This window comes from Patiria miniata, unplaced genomic scaffold (assembly GCF_015706575.1).
Source record: "Patiria miniata isolate m_02_andy unplaced genomic scaffold, ASM1570657v1 HiC_scaffold_25, whole genome shotgun sequence".
NCBI classification, from domain to species: Eukaryota; Metazoa; Echinodermata; class Asteroidea; order Valvatida; family Asterinidae; genus Patiria; species Patiria miniata.
In genome coordinates this window covers 10,847,186-10,872,405 of record NW_024037064.1, presented here as the reverse complement: position 1 = coordinate 10,872,405, position 25,220 = coordinate 10,847,186, and the positions used below count along the sequence as shown (strand labels likewise).

The 25,220-nt window shown below is 40.1% G+C and overlaps 1 protein-coding gene and 1 long non-coding RNA gene across 5 annotated transcripts in view; both read right to left on the bottom strand.

The window, feature by feature from the left end:
- Window positions 1-1,459: 1,459 nt before the first annotated feature.
- Window positions 1,460-13,039, bottom strand: LOC119733238. Of its 2 annotated transcripts, XR_005271720.1 has the most exons (7): window positions 12,696-13,039; window positions 7,291-7,398; window positions 6,873-6,997; window positions 5,095-5,197; window positions 4,686-4,812; window positions 3,444-3,575; window positions 1,460-1,683 (listed from the first exon to the last, which is right to left on the bottom strand). It is a non-coding gene; the product is annotated as an uncharacterized LOC119733238 (long non-coding RNA). The 2 variants fall into 2 exon arrangements; XR_005271721.1 differs by lacking the exon at window positions 3,444-3,575 and having other exon boundaries at window positions 12,696-13,017.
- A 5,790-nt stretch (window positions 13,040-18,829) lies between these two features.
- Window positions 18,830-25,220, bottom strand: part of LOC119732952 — a 243,974-nt gene continuing 237,583 nt past the window's right edge. For 2 of the 3 annotated variants that reach the window (XM_038206534.1, XM_038206535.1), the window contains 5 exons: window positions 24,853-25,149; window positions 23,870-24,017; window positions 23,234-23,396; window positions 22,933-23,113; window positions 18,830-20,759 (listed from right to left, as the gene is read on the bottom strand). In XM_038206534.1, coding sequence (XP_038062462.1) covers window positions 20,575-20,759; window positions 22,933-23,113; window positions 23,234-23,396; window positions 23,870-24,017; window positions 24,853-25,149 — 974 coding nt within the window. In that variant the 3' untranslated portion in view covers window positions 18,830-20,574. The remainder of the gene's footprint in view (window positions 20,760-22,932; window positions 23,114-23,233; window positions 23,397-23,869; window positions 24,018-24,852; window positions 25,150-25,220) is intronic. The other variant, XR_005271660.1, reaches the window with a different exon arrangement.

Genomic DNA, 25,220 nt, shown 5'->3' with positions numbered 1-25,220 from the left:
CGAATGACGCGGTATTCGGAATAGACGACAGGTGAACACACATTGAGCTAGGCAAAAAATATCTGTCAGCTCAACGCAGCCAATACCGAGGCTAGAAATATGAGTGTGCTGTTGGAGGGTGATGGCTTCATCCACCTGGCATTGAGGTCCAGTGAAAGGTAATCCCACACCCTGTTCTGTTCTTGTCAAAATGATCCCGGCGTGAACTGGTTAATTCAAAGAAACCTGAAATACAAAAAAAATATGACATGCATTGAATGGAACAACTGTTAGCAATTTTTACTTTTCCGTGTTGTAAATAAATGGCAAGATAAAATACTCAAAAGACAGTATCAAACTGTACGGTAAAATATGGATGCCGCAAACAATTTTCTTGATTGATCGAGGCAGATACATAGGCCTAGTAGCTCAAACTGTATTAAACTACAATAGGCCTATTTCTAATTGAATCTATATCAATAAAGATAACTAAGGGAGCCAGAGGTTACACATTATCAACACAAATGAAATTTGGATAAGGAATAAAAAAACATGATCAAAACATGAAAAACATACCTAAGTGTTTTCCCAATTTGAGGGGGAATTGGGGGTAGAAAATATAAGTGACATTTTGAATCATGCAATCATGTAGTTAAACCCATTAATTAACATCTATATTACCACAACATTGTAATGGTATAAGAAAAACTTTATGAATGAAAGGCTTTTCTAAAAGAATGTTGTAGTTAAACCCATGTACATTTATGCCTATTTGCACCAAAGTTAATGGTATTATAAGTGAAAGACTTTTGTAAAAGCATCACGTTGGTAAACCTAACTTCTCATTAATTGATGCCTATATGCACAAAAGTTTATTTAAAAAACCTTTATAAATGAAAGAGCTTCTCATTAATTGATGCCTATATGCACAAAAGTTTATTTAAAAAACCTTTATAAATGAAAGAGCTTTGTAAAAGAACCAATACACATCTAAACTAAACTAAACCAATAAATATGTTAACATTCCCATTTATTACAAAAAAAATTAACTTAAAATTCAACTGTATGCCTACACTTTATACCCCTGCATAAAAAATCATGAATAAATCAACCCATAACCTTCTTTATTTATCGAGTCAATTACTTTACACTTGCAGTGAACACAATTGGAAACTTACCTCATCATGCGAGCCTTGTATTCCTCCCTTTTGGCAAGTGGGTGTTTAACACATCAAGATGAGCAACAAAAAAAATATGTCTTCTATTTTGAGGATAATTTCACCCCAAAAAATCCACAGCTTTGCAAACAAAATCACGGTCAATCTGCAAGCATTGTATTTAGTTTACGGCAGCACAGCAATTGCAGTCAATGTAATGAAGTTCAGTGCTAATTTTACCAATTATACTTTCATGGCATACATCATGTCAAATTTGAATTTTACAATGTACTTACATATGTTACAATCTTTTCCTCTACAGGTACTACCTAGGGATAATATGTAAAGTGATTTCATGCCCAGATGTACATAACTCCCATAAATGATGATCTATTGGGACGTAATTCAATGATTGGGTACCGTCTTAATCTCGACTTCATATTTGTAGACTGGTGCCCTCTTGTGGCCCTAGTAGTAGGTTTAGCTGTCCATTGGAAGTCTGCTGTAGTTCAGTATTCTTGAGTTTTGTGACTTGAACACCAGGAAGCTTACAATAAATGCAATTAAATAGAAGAGAAGAAAGAAAATAACTTAAAATTAGCTCATGCAGTTTCAAACATTCAATAGTTTAATTAGGAGTTGTAGACTATTGGTGAGAGGCAGCTGAATTGTGATTGAAAATGAGTGAAGTGTGAAGTTAAGTAAGAAAGTTTCATTAGGAGTTCGATGAGAGGCAGCTGAATTGTGAAGTGTAACGTAATGAAGTGTGAAGTTAATTAACAAAGATTCAGTAAACTAGATTTTTTTTCATTTGATATTATCCTAGCAAAATAGATACATGTAAGTTTTTCACCTTTGAATGAGACATCAAACAAAAATATACAGCTGCGTTTTACACAATTTGAATTTCTTCGTGTCCCAAAATTGTTTCGGCTCCAGCAAGGTGGGTACATGGGTGCACAAAATGAAAGCACCTTTTGCTGTGGGATGGTGACAAAAGGTAGTTTTTTAATGCTAATTGAAAATTCGTTTGGAGATTTTTTTTAAGAGCATAGAAAACAAATCTTTAGACCGACTTATGAGTGAGTGATGACTCAGTGGTGAGCTGAATACTGAGGTTGAAATAGTGAGTGATGAAAACTCAGTGCAGTGAGTGATGAATCAGTGGTCAGAGGTGAGGTGACTAGTGATGAGTAAGAAATGCCTCTGTGGTCAATGGCGAACTGAATGGTGAGGTTGATTGGTGAGGCTTTAAAGATGGTGATAACTGAGTGATGACTCAGTGGTCAGTGGTGAGTTGAATGGCAAGGTTCATTGCTGAGGCTATTAAGACCAAGGGATGAGTGATGACTCAGTGGTCAGTGGTGAGCTGAACGGTGAGGTTGATTGGTAATGCAATGAAGACTGAGTGAAGAGTGAATGATGACTCTGTGATATGTGGTGAATTTTAATGGTGAGGTTGATTGGTAATGTGATGAAGACAGAGTGATGAGTGACTGATGCCTCAGTGGTCAGCTGAATGGTGAGGTTGATTGGTAATGCGATGAAGACTGAGTAATGAGTGAGTGACGAGTGACTTAATTGCTGAGCTGATTGGTGCGGTTGATTGGTGAGGTGATAAAGACTGAGGGATGAGTGAGGGACGACACAGTGGTCAGTGGTGAGCTGAATGGTGAGGTTGATTTGGGAGGTGATGAAGACTGAGTGATGGGTGAGAGATGACTCAGTGGTCAGTGGCGAGCTGAATGGTGAGGTTGATTGGTGAGGTGATAAAGACTGAATGATGAGTGAATGATGACTCAGTTGTCAGTGGTGAGCTGAAAGGTGAGGTTGATTGGTGAGGTGATAAAGACTGAGTGATGAGTGGGTGAAAATTCAGTGGTCAGTGGTGAGCTGAATGGTGAGGTTGTTTTGTGAGGTGATGAAGACCGAGTGATGAGTGAATGATGACTCAGTGGTCAGTGGTGAGCTGAATGGTGAGGTTGACTGGGGAGGTGAGTGGTGAAGTGACACTGAATGTGGTGAAAGTAAGTTGTGTGCAGTTACAACCTTCACCTCACTTGAAATACCTGCATGGTCAGTAGCGAGTGGAGAATGGTTTACATGGTGAAGGGAGTGTAAAGTATGAAGGCAAATGTTAAGTAAAAGTATGATTCGAAAATGTGGTGTAGTATAGGATAAATGTGCGGTGAGAGTAAACTGAAAAGTTAAAGACGAGGTGGCAGAAGATTTGATTTGAGCTTTATTTGTTCTGGCCTCAGGCTAAGCTAAACAAGTGCTTCATGAATAATTGAATGTCTCTCGTACCTTCTTGGGAATGTTGGAAGTGAAAGCTACCATGTCTTCTTGGAGGTAAAACCATAAAGACCCCATCAGAGTGACAGATGTTTTCTGACCCTACCGCCTAGCTTGCCTTGCGTTGGATGCTGCCATGGTTATCTGGTGAATTAACAAAAGAGCTTTATTTTTTGCAAAACTCTTGGCTGGGAACCAACATCAATGTGCTTGAGCCCTTGGGCTAGACACATAGTTGCATTTATGTTTCACCAAGAAACAAATTTTGGTCAGTGGGAAGCAGAATAGTGAGGTTGAGTAGTGAGGTAGTGATCAATGAGTGCTGACTCGGTGGTCAGTGGTGAGCTGAATGCCGATGTCGATTGGTGAGGTAATAAAGACTGAGCGATGGGAGCGTGATGACCCAGTGGTCAGTGGTGACATGACTGTTGAGGTTCACATGGTGAGTGATGAGGACCGAGTGTAGTAAGTGATGAATCAGTGGTCTGTTGTGAGCCAAATGGTGCAGTTGATTGGTGAGGTGAAGACCGAGTGAGGAGTGTTTGACTCAGTGGTCAGTGGTGAGCTGAATGTTTAGGTTGATTGGTGAGGTGTAAAGACTGAATGGCGAGGTGTAAAGACTGAGTGATGGGTGAGTGATGACTCAGTGGTCAGTGGTGAGTTGACTGGTGAGTGATATGACTGAGTGAAGAGTAAGAGCCAACTCCATGATCAATAGTGACTTGAATGGTGAGGTTGATTGGTGAGGCTATGAAGACTGAGTGATGAGTCAGTAGTGATCTGAATGTTGAGGTTGATTGGTAATGCGATGCAGACTGAGTGATGAGCGAGTGATGACTCAGTGGGCAGTGGTGAACTGAATGGTGAGGTTGATTGGTAATGCAATGTTGAGTGAGTGATGACTCAATGGTCTAGTGGTGGGCCGAATGGTGAGGTTGATTGGTGAGGTGAGTGGTGAAGTGATACTGACATGTGTAAATTGTGTAACTCTACGACCTTCACCTCACTTGAGATACCTGCATGGTCAGCTAGCGAGTGGCTTGTGTGGTGAAGGGAGCGTAAAGTAAAGTGTCGAGGCAACTGTTAAGTGAAGTATGAATTCAAAATGTGTAGTATGGAATATATGTGTTGTGAGAGTGAACTGAAAAGTTAAGGACGAGGTGGCAGGAGATTTGCTTGGAGCTTTATTTGTCCTGGCCTCAGGCTAAGTTAACAAGTGCTCAAATGTCATGAATAATGGAATGCCTCTCATACCTTCTGGGGAATGTTCGAAGTGAACGCTACCGTGTCTTCTCAAAACCTGAAGACCTCATCAGAGTGACAGACGCTTTTCTCAACCCTACGACCTAGCTTGCCCTGCCTGTGATGCTGCCATCGTTATCTGGTGAATTAACAAAAGAGCTTTAGTTTTTGCATAAATCTTGGATTGGAACTAATATCAATGTGCTTGAGCCCTTGGGCAAAACATATAGTTGCATTTATGTTTCATCAAGAAGCTAATGAATGAATACTAACAAGTACAGCAACAACGCAGAACCAAAAACTGCAATAATTTGTAATAATTGTTAAAGGATAAAGAATCTTTTTAAAGGACTAAATATTTGTGATTGGAGCTTCGTTTGTAACTGCTCAAATCTCTTGATTCATTGAGTGCCTCTCGTACCTTTAGGTGAATGTCGGGAGAGGGAGGTGCCGTTGTCCTTTCAGTGAAGACGTCAGCGTGCAAGATGTTTCGCAATGCTATGGCCTGAAAGCTGACTCGAGAGCTGAAGTGAATGTAGAGATGAATGGGGAAGGGGAAACAAGCTTTGAAGCACACCTTTTACTTTATTTTACTTTCACCTTATTTAACCCAACCTGTGCACAACACATGTAGTATTCTGTGGTTTTCGGTACTTGACCCCAAATATGCCCTTTGAAGGGTTAGGGTTAAAGATTCATTTGCCCATGGATGCTTTTTCAATTTTACCCGGAAAATTTTTGAAAAAAATTCAGTAGTTATTAACCTAAAAGTGATTATTGAGTAATGACTTATAGGTCAGTGGTGAACTGAATGGTGAGGTTGATTGTTGAGGTGAGGTTGATTGTTGAGGTGACGAAGATTGAGTGAGTGATTACTTAACAGTGGTCAGTGGTGAGCTGAAAGCTGAGGTTGATTGGTGTGGTGATGATGACTGCGTGATGAGTGGTGATTACATCACCAATCAACTTGGCATTCAGGATCACCACTGACCAGTGAGTCAGCACTCACTCATCACTCGGTCTTCATCATCAACTTGATTCAGTGGCCAGTGGTGAGCTGAATGGTAAGGTTCATTATTGAGGTGATGAAGAGTAAGTGATGAGTGAGTGCTGACTCAGTGGTCATTGGTGAGTGGTGAGCTGAATGCCGAGGTTGATTGTTGAGGTGACGAAGATTGAGTGATCAGTGAGTGATTACTCAGTGGTCAGTGGTGGGCTGAAAGCTGAGGTTGATTGGTGTGGTGATGATGACTAAGTGATGAGTGGTGATTTGATTCAGTGGTCAATGGTGAGGTTAATTGGCGAGGTGATGAAGACTGAGTGATGAGTGAGTGCTGACTCAGTGGTCAGTGGTGAGCTGAATGCCGAGGTTGATTGGTGAGGTAATAAAGACTGAGTGATGGGTGCGTGATGACTCAGTGGTCAGTGGGGAGATTTCTGTTGAGGGTGATTGGTGAGGAGATGAAGACCAAGTGATGAGTGAGTGCTGACTCAGTGTTCAGTGGTGAGCTGAATGGTGAGGTTGACATGGTGAGTGATGAGGAACGAGTGTAGTGAGAGTGATTAATCAGTGGTCTGTTGTGAGCTGAATGGTGCAGTTGATTGGTGAGGTGAAGACTTGAGTGAGGAGTGATTGACTCAGTGGTCAGTCGTGAGCTGAATGTTGAGGTTGATTGGTGAGGTGATAAAGACCGAGTGATAGGTGCGTGATGACTCAGTGGTCAGTGGTGAGGTGACTGGTGAGTGATGATGACTGAGTGATGACTAAGAGCTGACTCCATGGTCAATGGTGAGCTGAATGGTGAGGTTGACTGGTGAGGCTATAAAGACTGAGTGATGAGTGAGTGATGAATCAGTGGTCAGTGGTGATCTGAATGGTGAGGTTGATTGGTGAGTGAAGTGACACTGAAATGTGTAAATTGTGTAAAGCTACGACCTTCACATCACTTGAAATACCTGCATGGTCAGTAGCGAGTGGAGAATGGTTTGCGTGGTGAAGGGAATGTAAAGTGTGGAGGCAAATGTTCAGTGAAGTATGAATTGAAAATGTGGTGTAGTATAGAATAAATGTGTAGAGAGAGTAAACTGAAAAGTTAAAGACGAGGTGGCAGAAGATTTGATTGGAGCTTTATTCATTCTGGCCTCAGGCTAAGTTGAACAAGTGCTCAAATTTCATGAATCATTGAATGTCTCTCATACCTTCTGGGGAATGTTGGAAGTGAAAGCTACCATGTCTTCTTGGAGGTAAAACCTGAAGACCTCATCAGAGTGACAGACGTTTTCTCAAGCCTAGCTTGCCCTCCCTGCGATGCTGCCATGGTTATCTGGTGAATTAACAAAACAGATTTAGTTTTTGCAAAACTCTTGGGTGGGAACCAACATCAATGTGCTTGAGCCCTTGGGCAGGATACATAGTTGCATTTATGTTTCACCAAGAAGCCAATAATGAATACTAAAAGTATAGCAACAATGCAGAGGCCAAGCTGCAATAATTTGTTAATAATTGTTAAAGGATAAAGAAATTGTTTTTGAAGGACCTTCAAACAACTAAATATTTCTGATTGGAGCTTCGTTTGTAACTGCTCAAATCTCTTGATTCATTGAGTGCCTCTCCTACCATTAGGTGAATGTCGGAAGAGGAAGGTATACTGTTGTCCTTTCAGAGATGAAAAGTGAAGACATCAGAGTGCTTGAAGTTTCTCAATGCCTAGCTATGGCCTTAAAGCTGAAGTGAATGTTGAGACGAATGGGTTAGGGGAAACAAACTTTGAAGCACACCTTATACATGTTCATTCTACTTTCACTTCATTTAACCCAACCTCACCTAGAGCTACAAAATACTACTGAGCATACTAACCTGTAGTATACATTCTTTCCATACAAGTGTGCACAACACATGTAGTATTCTGTGGTATTTGGTACTTGACCCCCAAAGAGCCGTTAGGGTTAAAGATGCATTTTCCCATGGATGCTTTTTCAAGTTTCACCCTGAGAATTGTTTTTTTTTTTTCAATTGTTATTTACCTGAAAATGATAAGTGAGTAATGACTCAGTGGTGAGTGGGGAGCTAAATGGTAGAATTGAATGGTGAGGTGATAAAGACCAATGAGTGATGGGTGAGTGTTTACTCAATGGTCAGTGGTGAGCTGAATGGTGAGGTAAGGCAGACTGAATGGTGAGGTAATGCAGACTGATGAGTGTTGACTCAGATCTGTGGCGAGTTGAATGGTGAGGTTTATGAGGTGATGAAGACTGAACGATGCATGAGTGATGACTTAGTGATCTGGAGTGAGTTGAATGGTGAGGATCATTGGTCAGTTGATGAAGACTGAGTGATCAATGAGTGAGTGATTACTAAGTCTTCAGTAGTGAGCTGAATGGTGGGGTTGATTGGCAAGGAAATGAAGACTAAGTGATGAGCGAGTGATATAACTCAGTGGTCAGTGGTAAGCTGAGTGGTAAGGTTGATTGGCGAGGTGATGATGACTGAGTGATGAGTGCGTTAATACTCAGTACTCAGTGGTAAGATGATGAAGACAGTGATGAGTGAGTGATGACTCAGTGGTAAGTGGTGAGCTGGTAGTGTGGTTAATTGGTGTGGTAATTAAGACTGAAAGATGAGTGGGTGTTGTCTCAGTGGGAAAGTGTTGATCTGAATGGTGAGGTTGATTGGTGAGGTTATGGAGACTGAGTTTGTGAGTGAGTGATGATTCAGTGGTCAGTGGTGAGATAGATGGTGAGGTGATGAAGAGTGAGTGATGACTCAGTGGTCAGTATTGAACTGAATGGTGAGGTTGATTGGCAAGGCAGTGAAGACAGTGATGAGTGAGAAATGTTTTAGTGGTCAGTGGTGAGCTGAATGGTGAGGTTCATATTGGTGAGGTAATGAAGATTAATTGAGCCATAAGTGTGTGCCGACTTAGTGGTCAGTACATGATGAGGTTGATCGGTGAGGTGATGAAGACTGAGTGATGAGTGACTGTACATTCATTGTGTCAGTGGTGAGCTGATGAATGGTGAGGTTGATTAGGAAGGTGATGAAGACTGAGAAATGAAGACTGAGAAATAAAGACTGAGTGATGATTAGGAGATGACTCAGTGGCAGAGTTGCTGACTCGAGTCATGTGACTTGGACTCGAGTCGGACTCGAGTCGGACTCGAGTTGCTATTTTTGTGACTTGTGACTTGACTTGTAAATACCAGCTTTGACTTGTGACTTGACTTGGACTTGCAAACAATGACTTGTGACTTGACTTGGGATTGCAAAAAATGACTTGTTACCAACCCAAGTCAGACGCTAAATCCAGTAAAATGAATAGTTCCCACTAGTTTCAAAAGTTTTCAATAAGACTGTCACAACAAACTACACAGTTTTCAATGACCAAGTCTCTTGCTTAATGTAATGGTTGAACAAACTTTGAAAGGAACCTTTCATGAAAAGAAAGCAGCCCTTTGTCAATTGCATGTAAAATACCGGATAGCCTAACCCATTGGTAGGCGTTTAGTATACATGAAAATTGAACAATAAAGTGTTAGTATACTACATGTAATCGAGTGAGTGAAGTCTTTTTTTCATGTCATCTCAACATTTATTTCTACAGTGTTAAGTAAATTTATTAAAGTATACAAAGGGCTAATATCCGACAGATATGTGATAAACTACAAGAATAGTATTAGCAACACATTGAAAAAGGGGAATTAAGGAGGCATGTTCAAAATAACTCGTAAGTTGACGCCAGGTTCTTTTAGCTTATTACAGCTGGACAAAATAATGTGCAACTTGACGTGTTCTAGGACAAAGATACTTGTGACTTGACTTGTGTTTAGACCAAATGACTTGTGCTTTGACTTGTGACTGGACCTAATGACTTGTGACTTGACTTGTGACTGGACCTAATGACTTGTGACTTGACTTGGACTTGCAAACAATGACTTGTGACTTGACTTGGACTTGCAAAAAATGACTTGCTGCCACCTCTGCTCAGTGGTGAGCTGAATAGTGAGGTTGATTGGTGAGGTAATGACGACTGAATGATCATGTTGAATAGTGCGTTATGACTCGGTGGCCAGTGGTGACTGGTGAGCTTAATGGTGAGGTAGATTGGTGAGGTGATTCATTGTGAAGGGACAGCTGAAATGTGGTGAAAGTAAATTGTGAAGCAGAACCTGCAAATTACCTTCATTTGAGAGAGTGACCAGTGGTTAAGTGAAAGGAGAATGGTGAATATGTATTAAAGGTGAAGTACACGTACATTTAATAAGTAAAAATGTAAATTGAGTGTTAGTGAGAAAAGAGGTTAGGTGAGATTTTAGGTTGCATATTAGGTAAAGTCGGTCAGTGATGTGGGAGTGGTGAAGTGAAAGTGAAAGAACTGTGAAGCAAACAAGCTATGGATGTGTAAAAACATCTTAGAACAATGTTGTAGTAACTTCTGCCGTACTGAGAAACTTTCAATGTCAAATGACCAACAAGACTTGGAATGTATTGGTTCTCAACCCTCTGGACATCAAGGCCCTAGGATCTGTAGAAAACAATTCACACTGTACAGACACACTGTGTGGCTGATAACAAGGAAAATCTATGAGTAATGGCTTAATGATGTGCAGCACAAATGAAACAATCATGAAGATTAGTTATTAAACAGAAAAGATAGATGTTAAAACTTCAAAACGTAATGTTGATAATTAGAGCATGATGTACATGTACATAGGATTAATCTAACAATGCCACACTCTGTAAAAAACGTACAGGCACATTGTGTGGGTGTATTTATGAGTAAGGAAAAGTGAATAATGTGGAACACGAATTCATAACTATGTGTATACAGGAGGATTAATAATTATAATAAGTGATAAATATTAAAACCTTGAAAAGTAATGTTATTATTTAAAGAGTGATATGTTTTAGTTTATAAATATTAAGCACAAGGAGGCCGCTTGAACATACATTGTAGCCCTTCCATTGGTTTAAAATCAGTGTAATTTAATAGAAATACTTAAAAAGAGTATTAATTAGGCCTACATGTACATTGCATGTTGAGATTTATAAGACTTTTCAAATTTTGTAATACCATCAGCTAATCGGCAGCAAGACCATGCGAATTAATCATTTTACATGTACATGTATAGGCCTACACAATTAACCTGACCGAAAATATCAATTTCCACATGGTACAATTGCAACATTCACCGGCAATGTGCGATTTTGCATGTGTCCTTGTTAAACCTCAACCTAGCTCCTAGGTGTATTTAGAACATTTCGAAGACGTGCATCATGTTCCTGTTGTGTGGTGCCTGTGATGAGGACATATATCGTCCATGTAAACAGCTACTCCTGGGAGATTTACCAGCAGATCACTCATGATTCTCTGGTACAGCTCAGGTGCTGACGTTATGCCAAATGGCAAGCGATTGAAGCAGAAACTGCCAAACAGTGTGATGAATGTGGTTAGCTTCTGGCTGTCAGGATGGAGAGGAATTGACAAAACCATGCTTGGCATCAAGGATGGAGAACAGCTGGGTACCGGCAATTTTACCCAGTACTTCTTCCAAAGGTACATAATGTAGGTGTGATGAACTGCTCTCAGGCTACGGCTTTGTTCAGCATTCGCAGGTTTTCCGCAAATCGGGACGTTCAAATGTACCACTCGGTAGGCTCTGTGATGCTCAATATGAGTCCATATTTCTTCAGTTTGTACATTTTCATCTTGAGTGTGAAGGTGCAAGGGCTAGGGGATGCATGCGAGGCTAGGGGATGCGATGAGGGGCATGGATGCAGTGTGGTTTTGCATTGTCAGTCATCTTTATCCACACTGTGGGCCGTGAAGGAATTTGGTACTATAACACTGTCATTAATCAAAGTGGACACACCTTGCACCAAGGGATAAATTTTGGAAAGTCATAAACTGACTGTCTTTTACATTGGGTTGGCTCACCTCCAGAATCAAAGTCAGAAATACGGTACATGTGTGCACTTTCCCATGTTGGAATTTGCCAGGATGGGTATGGTTCCTAGTAAATCATGGAAGGGAGTTAGGTGGTGCAATATGAGAGCGTTATTTGATTGGGTTATACCAGTTATGAAACTTCAAATTAATTGGAATTAAGCCAAATCACCAGAGAGATTCAATAAACATGATACTTCTACAGTTGTGTGCAGAAAATGTGTCCCACAGCCACCAGTCTAACTAGCGCCCCCCCCCCGAATTAAATTGCTAATGATTTCTACACCTGCATCTCAAAATGTTCAATTGGAAGTGTTATAGTTCATACTAGCTTTCTTTAACCCTAACTCCCTAGGGGGTATTTAAAATTGTATTGGAATTGGAGGATTCAGGACTGTTCGGGTTAAACGATATTTATAGTTTGCTAGATTGTACAGCATAGTAAAGGTACGTATTACCTCCGTCGTTGTGCAGCAGCTGTTGGCCCAGATGATTAAAAAAAACTGGGTTGCAAAGAGTGATAAACACATTGAATTCCCTTCCGCAAGCAGTAGTGAATGCAAAAACTGTAGCAGCATTCAAGAAAGGGCAGGATTCTCACTGGAAGGAAGGAAAGATAGGGGAAAGAATTCCATACTGGCCGGGCCACCAATTAACATACCTCATGCACAAAGTCTATGGGCCATGCCAAAACAAATATTAATTTAAAAGAATTTTTGCACTCCTGTAAATAGTGTTTCTTCATCAGATTAAAACTTTTGGTATTTTTCAGGTCATATTAAGGAATATGAGTGGTGGCCCGGTATGGAATTGGAATTCTTTCCAAATGGGGAGTTAAAAGGTGGAAAGAATGTTGCATCCTGACGCCACTTGTTGTGTACAGTCTATGGAGAGTTTCCAAGTATTTCCTAACAAAATTTGAAATGTTTCTCAATCCCAAATTCGTGTCTTATCGTCATTTCGGCGTCAGGTTCTTCCCATATATGTACATGTATATAATGATGGTACAAATCCTTTAAAAGCGAAACTGAACTAATGCGGCCCTGTAGGCTACAAGTAGTTGAATGAACATACATACCATTTATCCGCCATTATTCTGCCACTTCGGTCGTAGGCATAAATTAAACGTGTACGGATTCAAGATTTTCGAGGCTCCAAAAACATCATTCAGTGCTCCGTAGGCATCAAATTCTAAACCAATTTGTTTCTTTGAGTTTTTGAAAACAAGATTCTCTGGTCGCTAGGTCAGGATGCACAGTCTAAAAGGAGATATTCTAGGCTTTAAAACGATCCATTTGTCCTGCAAACAAGCACATGACGACTGGTACAGGCAAGGAAGTGCGCACGCGCGAGAAATTTGAATGAACTCGCCGAAGCATGTGTGCCGTGCTGTTCTGCGCAAAGCGTGTTTTTCAAATTTTAAAATGGGGGTACAAAAAAGCTGACGGATATTTCAACTGTCATAGAATTCTGGAATAAACAATTCTACTCGTTTACTGGAGAACATGGTGTTTCGGCGTAGCACGGTCATTTTCATGGAGGGGGGGGGGTTGAACGTTTCCTAAAAAGGGCACTTTCACATCCGTGGTGAATGTAGACACGTTTTTCTCCGGACCCTTGGCCTCCGTAAAATCAAACATTGGGGGAGGGGGGGGGGGGGGACTGGACTGGTACCATCTGTCGATGGGGGGACTATTAAAAACCGACGATTAATGATGCACACTTACGGCCAATAAATGTGCTTTTCAGGGCGATACATGCGTGAAAAAAAAAGGCAACCGGAATGGCCGAACGCACAAAAAGGGCACCACTTTTTTGTTCAAAAGAAAAAAAGGTAAGTCTTAACAAAAAGGGCACTCTTTACAAATTATTGGGGGGGGGGGGGGTAAGCGCTAGTGAAAAAGGGCATTTTGAATGGAAAAAGGCAGTCTTTACAAAATACTGGGGTGGGGGTGGTAAATACCCACTTACCCCCCCCCCCCCCCCGCGCTGGCTACGCCTATGTGGGTTTTCTGCCTCATAATAATTAGCCTCAGCGATGATCATAATTAATAGTGTCGGCGATGATTTGGTGATAATAAAATACAGGGATTATATATGCCTATCACTCATTTAACCCATTACTCTCCTATATTGTTTCACATTGTTTAAATGAAGCTCCATATTTGGTAAACCGTAAGTATAAATTATAAACAATGCCATTTTTCTTGCTGTTTAGATGTGTGTTATATATTAGTATTTATGTAACTGTGATTTCAAAAGTAATTATGATTCTCTTTATGTTATTTTCTTAAGTTTCTTATTGCCAATGGAATATAAAAATAAAATTATTATCAGTATTTTTAAAATGCGAACACCATAAAAAAAAATCCAATCAATATAATACCGACATCATTTAGTACTCTATCGGGAGGATTCACATCATGCGATAATGGGACCATATGGGTTAACGTCAGAGTTGCTGACTCGAGTCATGTGACTTGGACTCGAGTCGGACTCGAGTCGCTATTTTTGTGACGTGACTTGATTTGTAAATAGCAGCTTTGACTTGTGACTTGACTTGGACTTGCAAACAATGACTTGTGACTTGACTTGGGATTGCAAAAAATGACTTGTTACCAACACAAGTCAGACGCTAAATCCAGTAAAATAAATAGTTCCCACTAGTTTCAAAAGTTTTCAATAAGACTGTCACAACAAACTACACACGGTTTTCAATGACCAAGTCTCTTGCTTAATGTAATGGTTGAACAAACTTTGAAAGGAACCTTTAATGAAAAGAAAGCAGGCCTTTGTCAATTGCATGTAAAATACCGGATGGCCTAACCCATTGGTAGGCGTTTAGTATACATGAAAATTGAACAATAAAGTGTTAGTATACTATACATGTAATCGAGTGAGTGAAGTCTTTTTTTCATGTCATCTCCGCATTTATTTTTTCAATGTAAAGTAAATTTAGTAAAGTATACAAAGGGCTAAATCCGACAGATATGTGATAAATTACAAGAATAGTAATTGCAACATTGAAAAAAGGGGAATTAAGGAGGCATGTTCAAAATAACTCGTAAGTTGACGCCAGGTTCTTTTAGCTTATTACAGCTGGACAAAATAATGTGCAACTTGACGTGTTCTTGGACAAAGATACTTGTGACTTGACTTGTGTTTAGACCAAATGACTTGTGACTTGACTTGTGACTGGACCTAATGACTTGTGACCTGACTTGTGACTGGACCTAATGACTTGTGACTTGACTTGGACTTGCAAACAATGACTTGTGACTTGACTTGGACTTGCAAAAAATGACTTGCTGCCACCTCTGGTTAACGTTGGCCTAAGGGGCAAATTTGGCAGGCCTAAATCGATCTCAATTGTGTTCGATTGGTTTGAGGATGGCTATGAACTCAAAGTTCGTTTCATGCATCTAAATGTAGCTAATGAACAATTTATTATTTTTTTTTTTTTAAATATTAGGCTCTCTCCATTTGATAAAAAAGAGTGATAAAGTAGGCCTACATCATATTGGCATCCTATTAGCTGTGACAATTTCACATAATTGGCATACATTATTTCCAAATTATGACCCTCTTTGTATTAAAAAAAGACCGGCACGAAACTCAGCTATCCATCCACCACTGATCATTTACCAGTCTACGAACCGATGAATGCCGACTGTTGTTCTGATGTTTTGCTGTGTAGCTGAGTGTGTGTACGTGGAAATGAACATTTCAACCCTATAAAGGCCCCACTTCTCCCTAATGGATGTTCCACGGGTATTTACCCGGGGCTAATAGGACTAAGCCTGTAAGGTTTTTTTCACGGTTTTTTAATGACCCTGGCCAGTGAGGATTATCATTGTTCCAATATAACGGTAAACAGTTGAAGGATTAAGTGGGTGAAATCACCTGATTTTTACTGACTGCTAAATGAAAGACCTTTTAAGGGTGTTTTCATGAATTCCTAATCCTCCTTAATATGTTGGTTCACGGTAAATTCAGGGAAAGGTGCTCTTTAACGAATATTTCGGGATGGAGATGTTCATAGACCGCAGACAGCAAAACAACAATCTTTGTTATCCTCAAATATGGAAAAGTATGTAGAGTAATCCCATGGCAATCCAATTTGGGCTAAACTGGGATGTTGTGCAGAGGTGACGTCACTGCCAGATGGATATTACGTGCCAACAGTGAAAACAGAAAGAAAATAGAAAAATTCACTTTTTAAAGTTTTTACAGGTGAAAGAGAAAGAAAGAATTTACAGGACAATATTTGTGCAGAACGTACATGTACGTTCGTGTGTTAAGTCTATGAACAAATTTCAATATCGGTGTTATAGAGCAAAAGGAAGCCACTTAGACGTACCGATAATTACGAAATACGCGTCCGTTTCGAAAAACCAACAGACACATGTTACTTTTGATCAGTTGCGTAGCCACCGGGGGGGGGGGGGGGACCGTCCCCCATGAAACCTTGTCGCCCCCAGTCGCCCGCCCACTGAGATTTAGAGTTTCTAAAAACATTATCATTGATCTACATGTTCCAGCCCCCCCCCCCCCCCCCAACTTAAAAATTCCTGGCTACGCCACTGCTTTTAATCCTAAAATAATTATTTGGAATTAAACCAACATTTCAGTTCATTTCAACAAGGCATGATAAATGTATGGAGCGAGTGAATTTGAAAGATATTTTGAATTTTTGAAACTGTAAACATCCTGCCAAGGAGAAAAAATTCAAGAATTTTTGAGCAGCAAGCAACTGGATTTTAACTGTAAACTCCAAAGAACAATCTTCTCGGGAACAAATTTTAGTCCCTAGTAGATTTCTCTATTAAAACAAAAATTTAATAGATATCTGTTTTGGATTTTTGTACAAGCTTACGCTCTTGGAACAAATTGAAAAAAAAAAAGACTTTTCTCCAGATTTACTTCTGGATTTCCCAGGGATTGGTTAGAAATGAACAATATCTTTAGTGAGGTATTCCAACATGTCACCTTCGCCCCGTGCTGCTGATACATCATTTCATCCATGTGCTGCGGAAACATTTCCTCCCTCGTTTCTCACATTCGTTTCAGTTCCGCTTTCATGTTACCCCACCAGTCCTCGATGCTGTTGGTGTGTATCTCTACTCCAAAGGCATCGTGGGAGACAAACCGCCTCATGTGTCGCGGTGATATCCCTTCGGGTGGCATACATTGGTGCCCATCGGAGTAGGTTATTGTAGGGAGTGGCGCACTCCCTACAATAACTGGAATTACTCTATTGTAATCCAAAAGTTACGCGAGTGATTTGCATATCATGACCTTTGTGCTTCCCGCGTAAAGGCGAATGGTATAAAAGGTTGATTTTTTTCGCTCATCTCTGGACCAACTACAGATTGGCTTCAAATGGAACTTTTCATCAACCAATCACCGACGGTCTTCCAAAGTAGCTTGGACACTCGGCAAGTTTATTTTCAGCGTTTGGTTTTTGTTGCCGTCTTTGTTTTTACACGAATTTTCCTAAAATATCAAAACTCATCTGCCCTCTTTCCACAATATTAATCCTGCAGATATTCAAAATGTGTCATCGTCATCTACTAAGGTGGGTCCAAAAGTTAGCTTCTAAATTGAACTTTTCATCAACCAATCAGCGACGTTGCACCAAACCATGGAGCTTGGACACTTTCGCATTTGTTAGTGTGTGCGTTTGTATGTGTGGCCGTCATCATTTCGTCACCGACACCACGAAGTAACACTCTACCGTGTTAAAGCATATTTTTGTCGATTTTCAGATTTTTGGACTTTTAAACATTATTCATCAAGGCCTACCATTGCACGAAGTTTCAAAGCTTCAAGAGCTTTACTTTAATAATTACGCTAAGTACCCATGGCAACTTTTGCGCAAAAGTGACAATTTTCGTTTTCACGAAGTAACACTCAAGTTCCATTTTCCATTGCAATGCATGGCGCGCACTCTGCTCATAAGTGAGCAAAAACGTTTTCACGAAGTAACACTCTTCTTGTAACAAGTTGTATGAGCGCGCGCGCGCTGACCTGAAGTTGCACTTTCCTCGTGTTAAATACACTGAAGAGTGTTACTTCGTGAAAACGAAAATTTACAGTTTCGCAGCTTTTTCGGTTTCACGAACTAACACTCATTTTTTTTCTCTTATTTCTTGTTTATTTAATACACAAACGAGTGAAAAACAGCAGATTTAATAAACTCAATTCATCAAGTGTCCACAACGAGAAACCCAACTGAAAATACTCTGTCGTTTTGACGCAAAGTGTTGTTTTAGAAGGCGTTCAACTTAAGTTGCCGTTTTCTCCGATTGCTACTTTTTACTGGTATGTAGATGGGTGTTACTTCGTGGTGTCGGTGACGATTTGTACCCCATTATTTCCCTCAAAATCAAAACCCTGTCCTCTTTCCACAAAATTAATCCTGCAGATATTCGACATGGTGTCATCGTCATCTACTTGGGTGAGTTCAAAGGTTTAGAAGTAAATTTTCATCGCCTTATTAAGGAACGGGGTCCGCAAATAGACACAACTTGGCCCGAAGTTGTTGTTGAGTAAACTGCAGTAAGTACGAATCTGACATATTTTAACGGAGTGCCTGCCAGTGTGTTACTCACTCGTACTCGTACTCTTGGAAATGTACTAGCTCATGCTCGTACTCGCATGCAAAATAATTCCCTGTACTCGTATACTCGTGGCAAATACTTGTACTCGCTCTTAAAAATATTACAGTGAAATAAAAATTGGGGAAAAGTGGACACGAGCCATGTTCAGCACACGGTTGATAACTTGTAATACTGAATTGTTCTACAAATTGAGGTTTCATTAATGAGTGTTGTATTGATATACATGCATGCACATTTCTAGCATTTCTTGGTTTTTTTTCACCCATGTCAAACAAGGAAATCTCACGGTACATTATTTCAAACCTATTGTTGTTTATTTACACTTGATTCAATGAGCATTTGTTTTGTTTTACAAAATATCAGGGGTATATTTCACAACCTTTGAGAATCTAGACGGAAGACTTGGTTAGAATGGCAAGTTCGCCTGAAGAATGATATTTCAAAATATTGTTTAAGAATTATTTACTTGTTTCATCTTCCATTGCAATAGTTCATTTGATTTACAAGTAACACAAAATAAAGTCCATTGATTACTTGATTACTAAGCTGACAGTAGTGACACAGTTAACAAATCTTTAAAACTCCCCTGCTTTGTGAAGACACGATGACGCCTTTAATGTGCACTTTTTAAAAAACTAAACTTATTACAGACATGTACATGTATAGAAATTTATTGGAAGCACCATATTTAACTAGCAATATCCTACATGATCTGCAAATCGCAGTGCTAAACATGTGACAAAAATATGAAATATTACCATAAAAAATGTTTCACTTAACAAAATATAGCCTTTTTTGATATTAAATGCTCACAGATACAATACAATTAAATACTTTACGTGTATATAGTCTTTTGCTTTAAAAGTTTATATGCAGCACCATAAGTTGGAAGGCAGTTGTACACGTATGGGACAAATTCTGTTACAAACTCGCTTAGCAAAACTCTAAGAACCTGGAGTATTTCTATGTCTACTTTCTTTAAATACTGAAGTGGTACACCACTATATCTCATGTAGCCATTTGTAGGGTTATGTAATAGCACAACACACACTACATGTACGTACAAAATCACTACACTGACATGGCTACTGTTAAAAAAAAATATGTAAAAAAATGCATGGGAAAATGTTACAAACAAGAAGTTATTTTATATTCCTGTTACTTTGAAGGTTGTACGCAGTGTGTAGGGATAGAGTGATACAGTTTCATTTTTGTTTATTCACAAAAGTTGCATGACATGTACTTAAATGATAAAAACAGTCTTACATGTACAGTTTAAAAACATGAATTAAAAATAATGGTAACAAGTCTAATTTGGTGCAAAGCCATGCCCAATGGTTTGGTGTGTCCAATTTTTTTTTATATTTTTTTTTTATAAATATGTACATATGTCCAGGTCCCAGGTGCTTCAGATATCAAGTATGGTAATCTGGTATCAACATAATATAACGATTTAGCATCTTTTATATCAGCAGTCACAACAGATTTAGAAAACCTGTTTTTGATATTGACACTAAAACTACTTCAATTAATACTTGAATTTAAACAAAACAAAAGGAGGACCTCCACTTCTGTAATGCACAGCTGTTGTACTTTAAATATACCTCACAGCACCAATTATTATCTAGATGCCAACTAATATTCTAGGTTGTCCATGACATTTAAGGATTGTTTATAGTAATTCACATTAACTATGTTGGAGTAACATATCCCAGCCGGCATTTCCTTCCATAAATACATGTATACCTCAAATAGTCAGGTATCGTTGAATAATATCTAAAGTATCCCACTTATATTTCATCAGCTTCGACTTGAAACAGTGTATACAAAGTATACAATACCATGTCCCAGACACGTTTCTTCATAAAATCCAAAGGCAAATCACCAAATCACCTTGCAGATCCTACTGATATGCAGGGTGCAGAAAACATTATACCACTGGGCCAATAATAAGAAATATTACCTTGCAGATCCTAGTTGCTATTCAGTGTGAAAAACACAATATTTGACCAATTACTATCATCACAGAAACATAAAGGGTAATCCTGCCTGAATACCTCCAAATTGAGACTGGCTACTCCTAATGTTTTACTATTAGTGCTAAACTTTGATACTGAAAAGTAGTAAAATGTATACTTTAGATAGTCACTGATACTTGTACATTATGATGTGCCATTCAAATTTTCAAATTAATTAACACAACACTTACAATCCAGAATGGTTAAACATGTACTTGAGAAAAATCAATCACGACTACAAAATATAGAGGTAATGCTATGAGAACCTGTTTAATTTCTTGATGGGCTAATTAAAGGATAGTTGTCCCTGTTGATACTAGGGACAGGCACTTATATCTATACACTGGAAATTGTGAAGTACCATGCCGGCAGGGCACTTGCAGCCTGGAACACAGTCTTGTAAGCTGCACTCTGTCAGGTCTGGGGAGTTGAGGGTCTCACAGGTGACCTCGCAGGGTGGGGTGCACTCGTCATAGTAGGCCCCCGTGGGACAGGAAATGGCTAATGCATGAAATCAAAAATGCAAACCATGCCGTGAATCCTCTTTTACCAGAACACCCGAGTGTAGCCTGTATACTCGGGTATTGGCCTAAAGTCCTACCAGGATTTCAGATCTCTCTTATCTTGAGGTGTAATCTCCTTAGGGCAGTTTAATAATCACTGGATGAATGCCTGCCACCAGCAGGGAACAATGAGTATCGCTTTACTGAACGACTTGTTGGGCATGCCTGAATCATTTTTCAGTGGCCTAAACGCACATGGATTTTTCATCAATTTAATATCCAACGTAATATTTGTTTTTGTCCAGTAATCAAACTTCTTTTAATGATCGTATAAATTGATGCACAAACAACAGTAATCCTGAATTTGTTGGACTGTAAGTGTGGCCGCTGCAGCACACAGTTTGCGTTCACGCATGCGTGAACTGCAGAGTGCGAGTGTATGAATGCCTACCAAAAGAGCGCGGACTGGCATCCTGTGGTGTAACTGATTGCCTTAAGGGATTAACCAGATAATGTTACACTGGGCTCAGTCAAAGATAAACATTTAAATCCTGATATGAAAAGGGCCAAGGCTTTTAAAAGGGATAATCACCTCATAAGAATCTTAAACATCAAGATAAATCGTGAAGGAAAACAGCGAGACTGCCAAAGAGGACTGGATTATAGCTCAGTTGGTAGAGCACTGGTGCAATATGAGCTGGATTTCGTGGTTCGAATCCGGCTAAGTTTCACTCGCCCTAAAAATGTGGGTGTGTATAGACCAAGGGCCAATTTCATAGAGCTGCTTAAGCACAAAATTTGCTTAAGCACAAAAACGTCTTGCTTAATAAAATCAGGTTACCGGCCAAAACTCAATGCGATTGTTATGCTAAGTAAACAACAGCTAAATACCAGTCACAAGCAATGTACATCACATGGAGTTTTGGCCGGTAACCTAATTTTACTAAGCAATGTTTTTTCGTGCTTTAGCAAATTTTCTGCTTAAGCAGCTCTATGAAATTGGGCCCAGGTCAGCAAACCAAATTAGAATCCATTTTTAAGCTAGAACCAGGCTAAGCGCTCAGATAGTACACACTCGCTTTGGGCTCCTTTCGCAGAAAGATTTACCAGAATGCGCGCATGCCTTGTCTTTTAGAACGCGTGCAGCATGCGCACAGACTCGGTTCCACCTAAAAAATGGCGGCTAATTCTGTTTGCCGAATTTGTCCATAGGCTCGGCAGTTTAATTTTTTTCTTTTGGCATTAATTTTATAAAATTCAATTGATATCTTTCTTGGAGAGTAAAAAACTAAAAGTTAGAGGCTACTGCATTGCTCATCTATATAATAATACACATGTCTCTGTTAGCTGTTTGGATGATTGTCCTGGCTTATTCTCGGATGTGGCAGGTCGCATGGCGCTCAAACTCGGTGGGTGGGTGAGGCTTGGTCCAACTTAGATATTTTCAACGTTTGTTAAGCGATTGTGACAACGGGGCCCCTCCCAGAGGGTCCTCAAACAAACACACATACGTATGTACAGCGTGTGTACTTGTGTGCATTCACGCACGTACATTCACGCATACACAAACACACACTGTATTACAACAACTGAAAGGTGAAATCCCCAGCTACACGCCAATATGACTATAGAGGGTACAACAAGAGCACCGATTTCGGGGCAGTTTCGGGCGCAAAAGGATTGCAGTAGGGGGTCAACTTCTCATGGTTATCAATCATTGCAAAGCCGGTTAACCGCTTAGTTTGTATTAGGCTACAAACCAATAGAAGTTGTCCTAATCACTTAATGTGGGAGAACTAATTTAAAAATCAAAGTACAGTCGTGGGGCCGTGTCATAAGTCCGACGCCTCATAGGTCCAACACCTCATAATGAGGCGTCGGACTTATGAGGCACATACTTTATTTATTCCGCCTCATAGGTTCGACGCCTCGTAAGTCCGACGCCTCGTAAATCTGACGTTGGAAAAACGAGGCATTTAAGTTGTCGGACTAACAAGGCGTTGGAGCTATGAGGCGTCGGACTTATGAGGTGTCGGACCTAAGAGGCGTCGGACTTATGGGCCTTTATTTGGTTAGGGGATGCGATTTTGTCAGACTTATGAGAAGTCGGACTTATGAGCGGACCCCACAGCCGTTATAAATACACTTAAATATAGTCTATTTCTACTCACCACAGTAATTTTCTCTCTGCCAGTCTAATGTAATGCCTTTCTTTCTAGCCTCATGCGAGTATGCTGAGAGTACATCACACAGACATTTATCCTGCACAGGGCACGCGCACCAGTCGTACAGGCAGGCATCATAGAAAGGCTGAGGGTCGATCAAACGATGGGCCGGCGAGAAGACATCACTCTGGAATCCAGACAACAAAAAATGGTATGATGTAAATAAAAGATTTGTGTTTTTAGTGATTATTGTTGAGTTAACTCCTACATGAAATTTGAATATAAAATGCCTTCGTATTTCACTCACCCTCAGGATTTCACATCTCTCTACTGCCTCCACCAGGTAGCTCTCATCTTTAGCACATGGATCCAGCTCTTGGCTTTCTCTACAGGAACACTCTGGGTAATCGCCACAGATAAATGTGTTCCCAAACTCTGAGGCTGTCGTCGTGTAAGTACCATTTCGACTTCTACATGTGCACAGACAGGTTGTGATAGAAACAAAACCAAAAAAAGTATAAAACGGCTAGGCAATACTGATCAGGGGTTGAGATTTGTTAGGATTTTTCTGGATTTCAGGATTTTAAAATAAAAATCCCTTTGAAATCTGGAATGTGTGAAATTTTACTTAAAAGGTCTCTGTACCTATAACATTTTACATAGAACAAAACATTGGTATTTTAAAGGGTGCCTTCAGGAAAGTATAAACACATACATGTGCCATAGACCAATCATTGCACACAGGCCCTCAGTGGCTCCAAAATCCTCTGCCGATTACTTCATGCATATTTTTCATTTTCCCCAATCTCACCCGCTGACTAAGTTTTGAAAACTCTTGATTTTCATACTCGGATGCGCTCACCACACAGTTCCTTCCCCACTTCCTCCTGTCAATACCTCTAGTATAATTCTTTCTGCCAAAATCATCAAGTCATATTCTAACCTGAAATCGTTGTCCGGATTGCCGTCATAGTCTCCACACAGTCCGCACAGCTGCCCCTTCCAGAGATGATCGGCTACCACTTCACCAAAGTGTTCACCGTCGAAGGACACAGTAATACCCAAGTTGGTATGGACAACCACTAGCAATCCTGAAATGATAAGTGATATACACTGCTAGGCGTAGGTTGTGCATCAGATAGAAGAAAAATGTGCTCTACCACGAGGATATCATTTCAGGAGATCTATCCGGACTAGACAAACTTTTGAACATGGACGGACACAGGGCCCTTGTCAGGTGCTATCTCCAGTTTGTATCCAGAGGGCATTTTGATGAGTCGCTACATTAGCCACTTTCTTGAATAGAGCATCACTGTATCAAAGCTAAGAATACATTAACTGTTCAGGATTAACCCTTTTGTTTGATCAGTCACAGAGTCAAACATTCATTCCACTTTCCCTTCCATGCCTTTTAGGCAGGCTAATCACCAACTGAGTCTGATCATATTTCTATAGGCGCAGTGACTAGTCATATTCCATCAAGAGACAAAAGCAGATTTCTGGTAGTAGTCGCAGCTGGCTTAATCTTCTATAGCCAAAGCATAGCTGTATCAAGTTCATATCAATCAGTCAGTCAATCCTGATTTATGTGAGAAGGTACATAGCACTTAACTGTTTAAAATAGTTAGTTGATTTATTCTGACTGCCGGGTTGGCTTTGTGTAATTTGCCAGCTAGAGAGGGAGGGTTTTTATTAAAAACCTGATTAGCTGTTCAACCAGTGTTTTATTAGACTGCCATACAAGTGTAAGTGCTCAAGTCCTCACAAGTCCATCACAAGTCCAAAGTCAAGACCCCATCTCCTCGAATGAACTGTGACAAAGACGTTACTTTGCCAGGCACTGTTTGACCTGTAACTTGTGATGAGAGTTGTAGATCAACTTGTGATGGACTCATGAACAACTCCATCACTGTTCACCAAACTCACCAAGTTTCTGGATGCTGAATTCTGGCTCGTGGAGGTATGGTAGCTCCACGAAGGTGCCATCCACTTTAACCTTCATGTCCTGCAGCAGGTCAATGGTCCAGTTGAAGAGTCTGAACGACACGAGTTGGGTCCAGGACACGGAGTACGTCTCCTTGCCATTGTTCTGGACAATGACCTCAAAGTTCTCCCCGACACAGTCTTTAACAAACGTGTAGGTGCATGTGCCCTGGAAGTCATGGAATCGGCCATCGAACGTCCGGTAATGGGGATCGCCAAAGACAATACACGAGGCCATTTCTGAAACAGCACAATAATTAGTTCACCGTATAAACTCATATGTACTCGTAAAGAACACGGATCCCTCCATT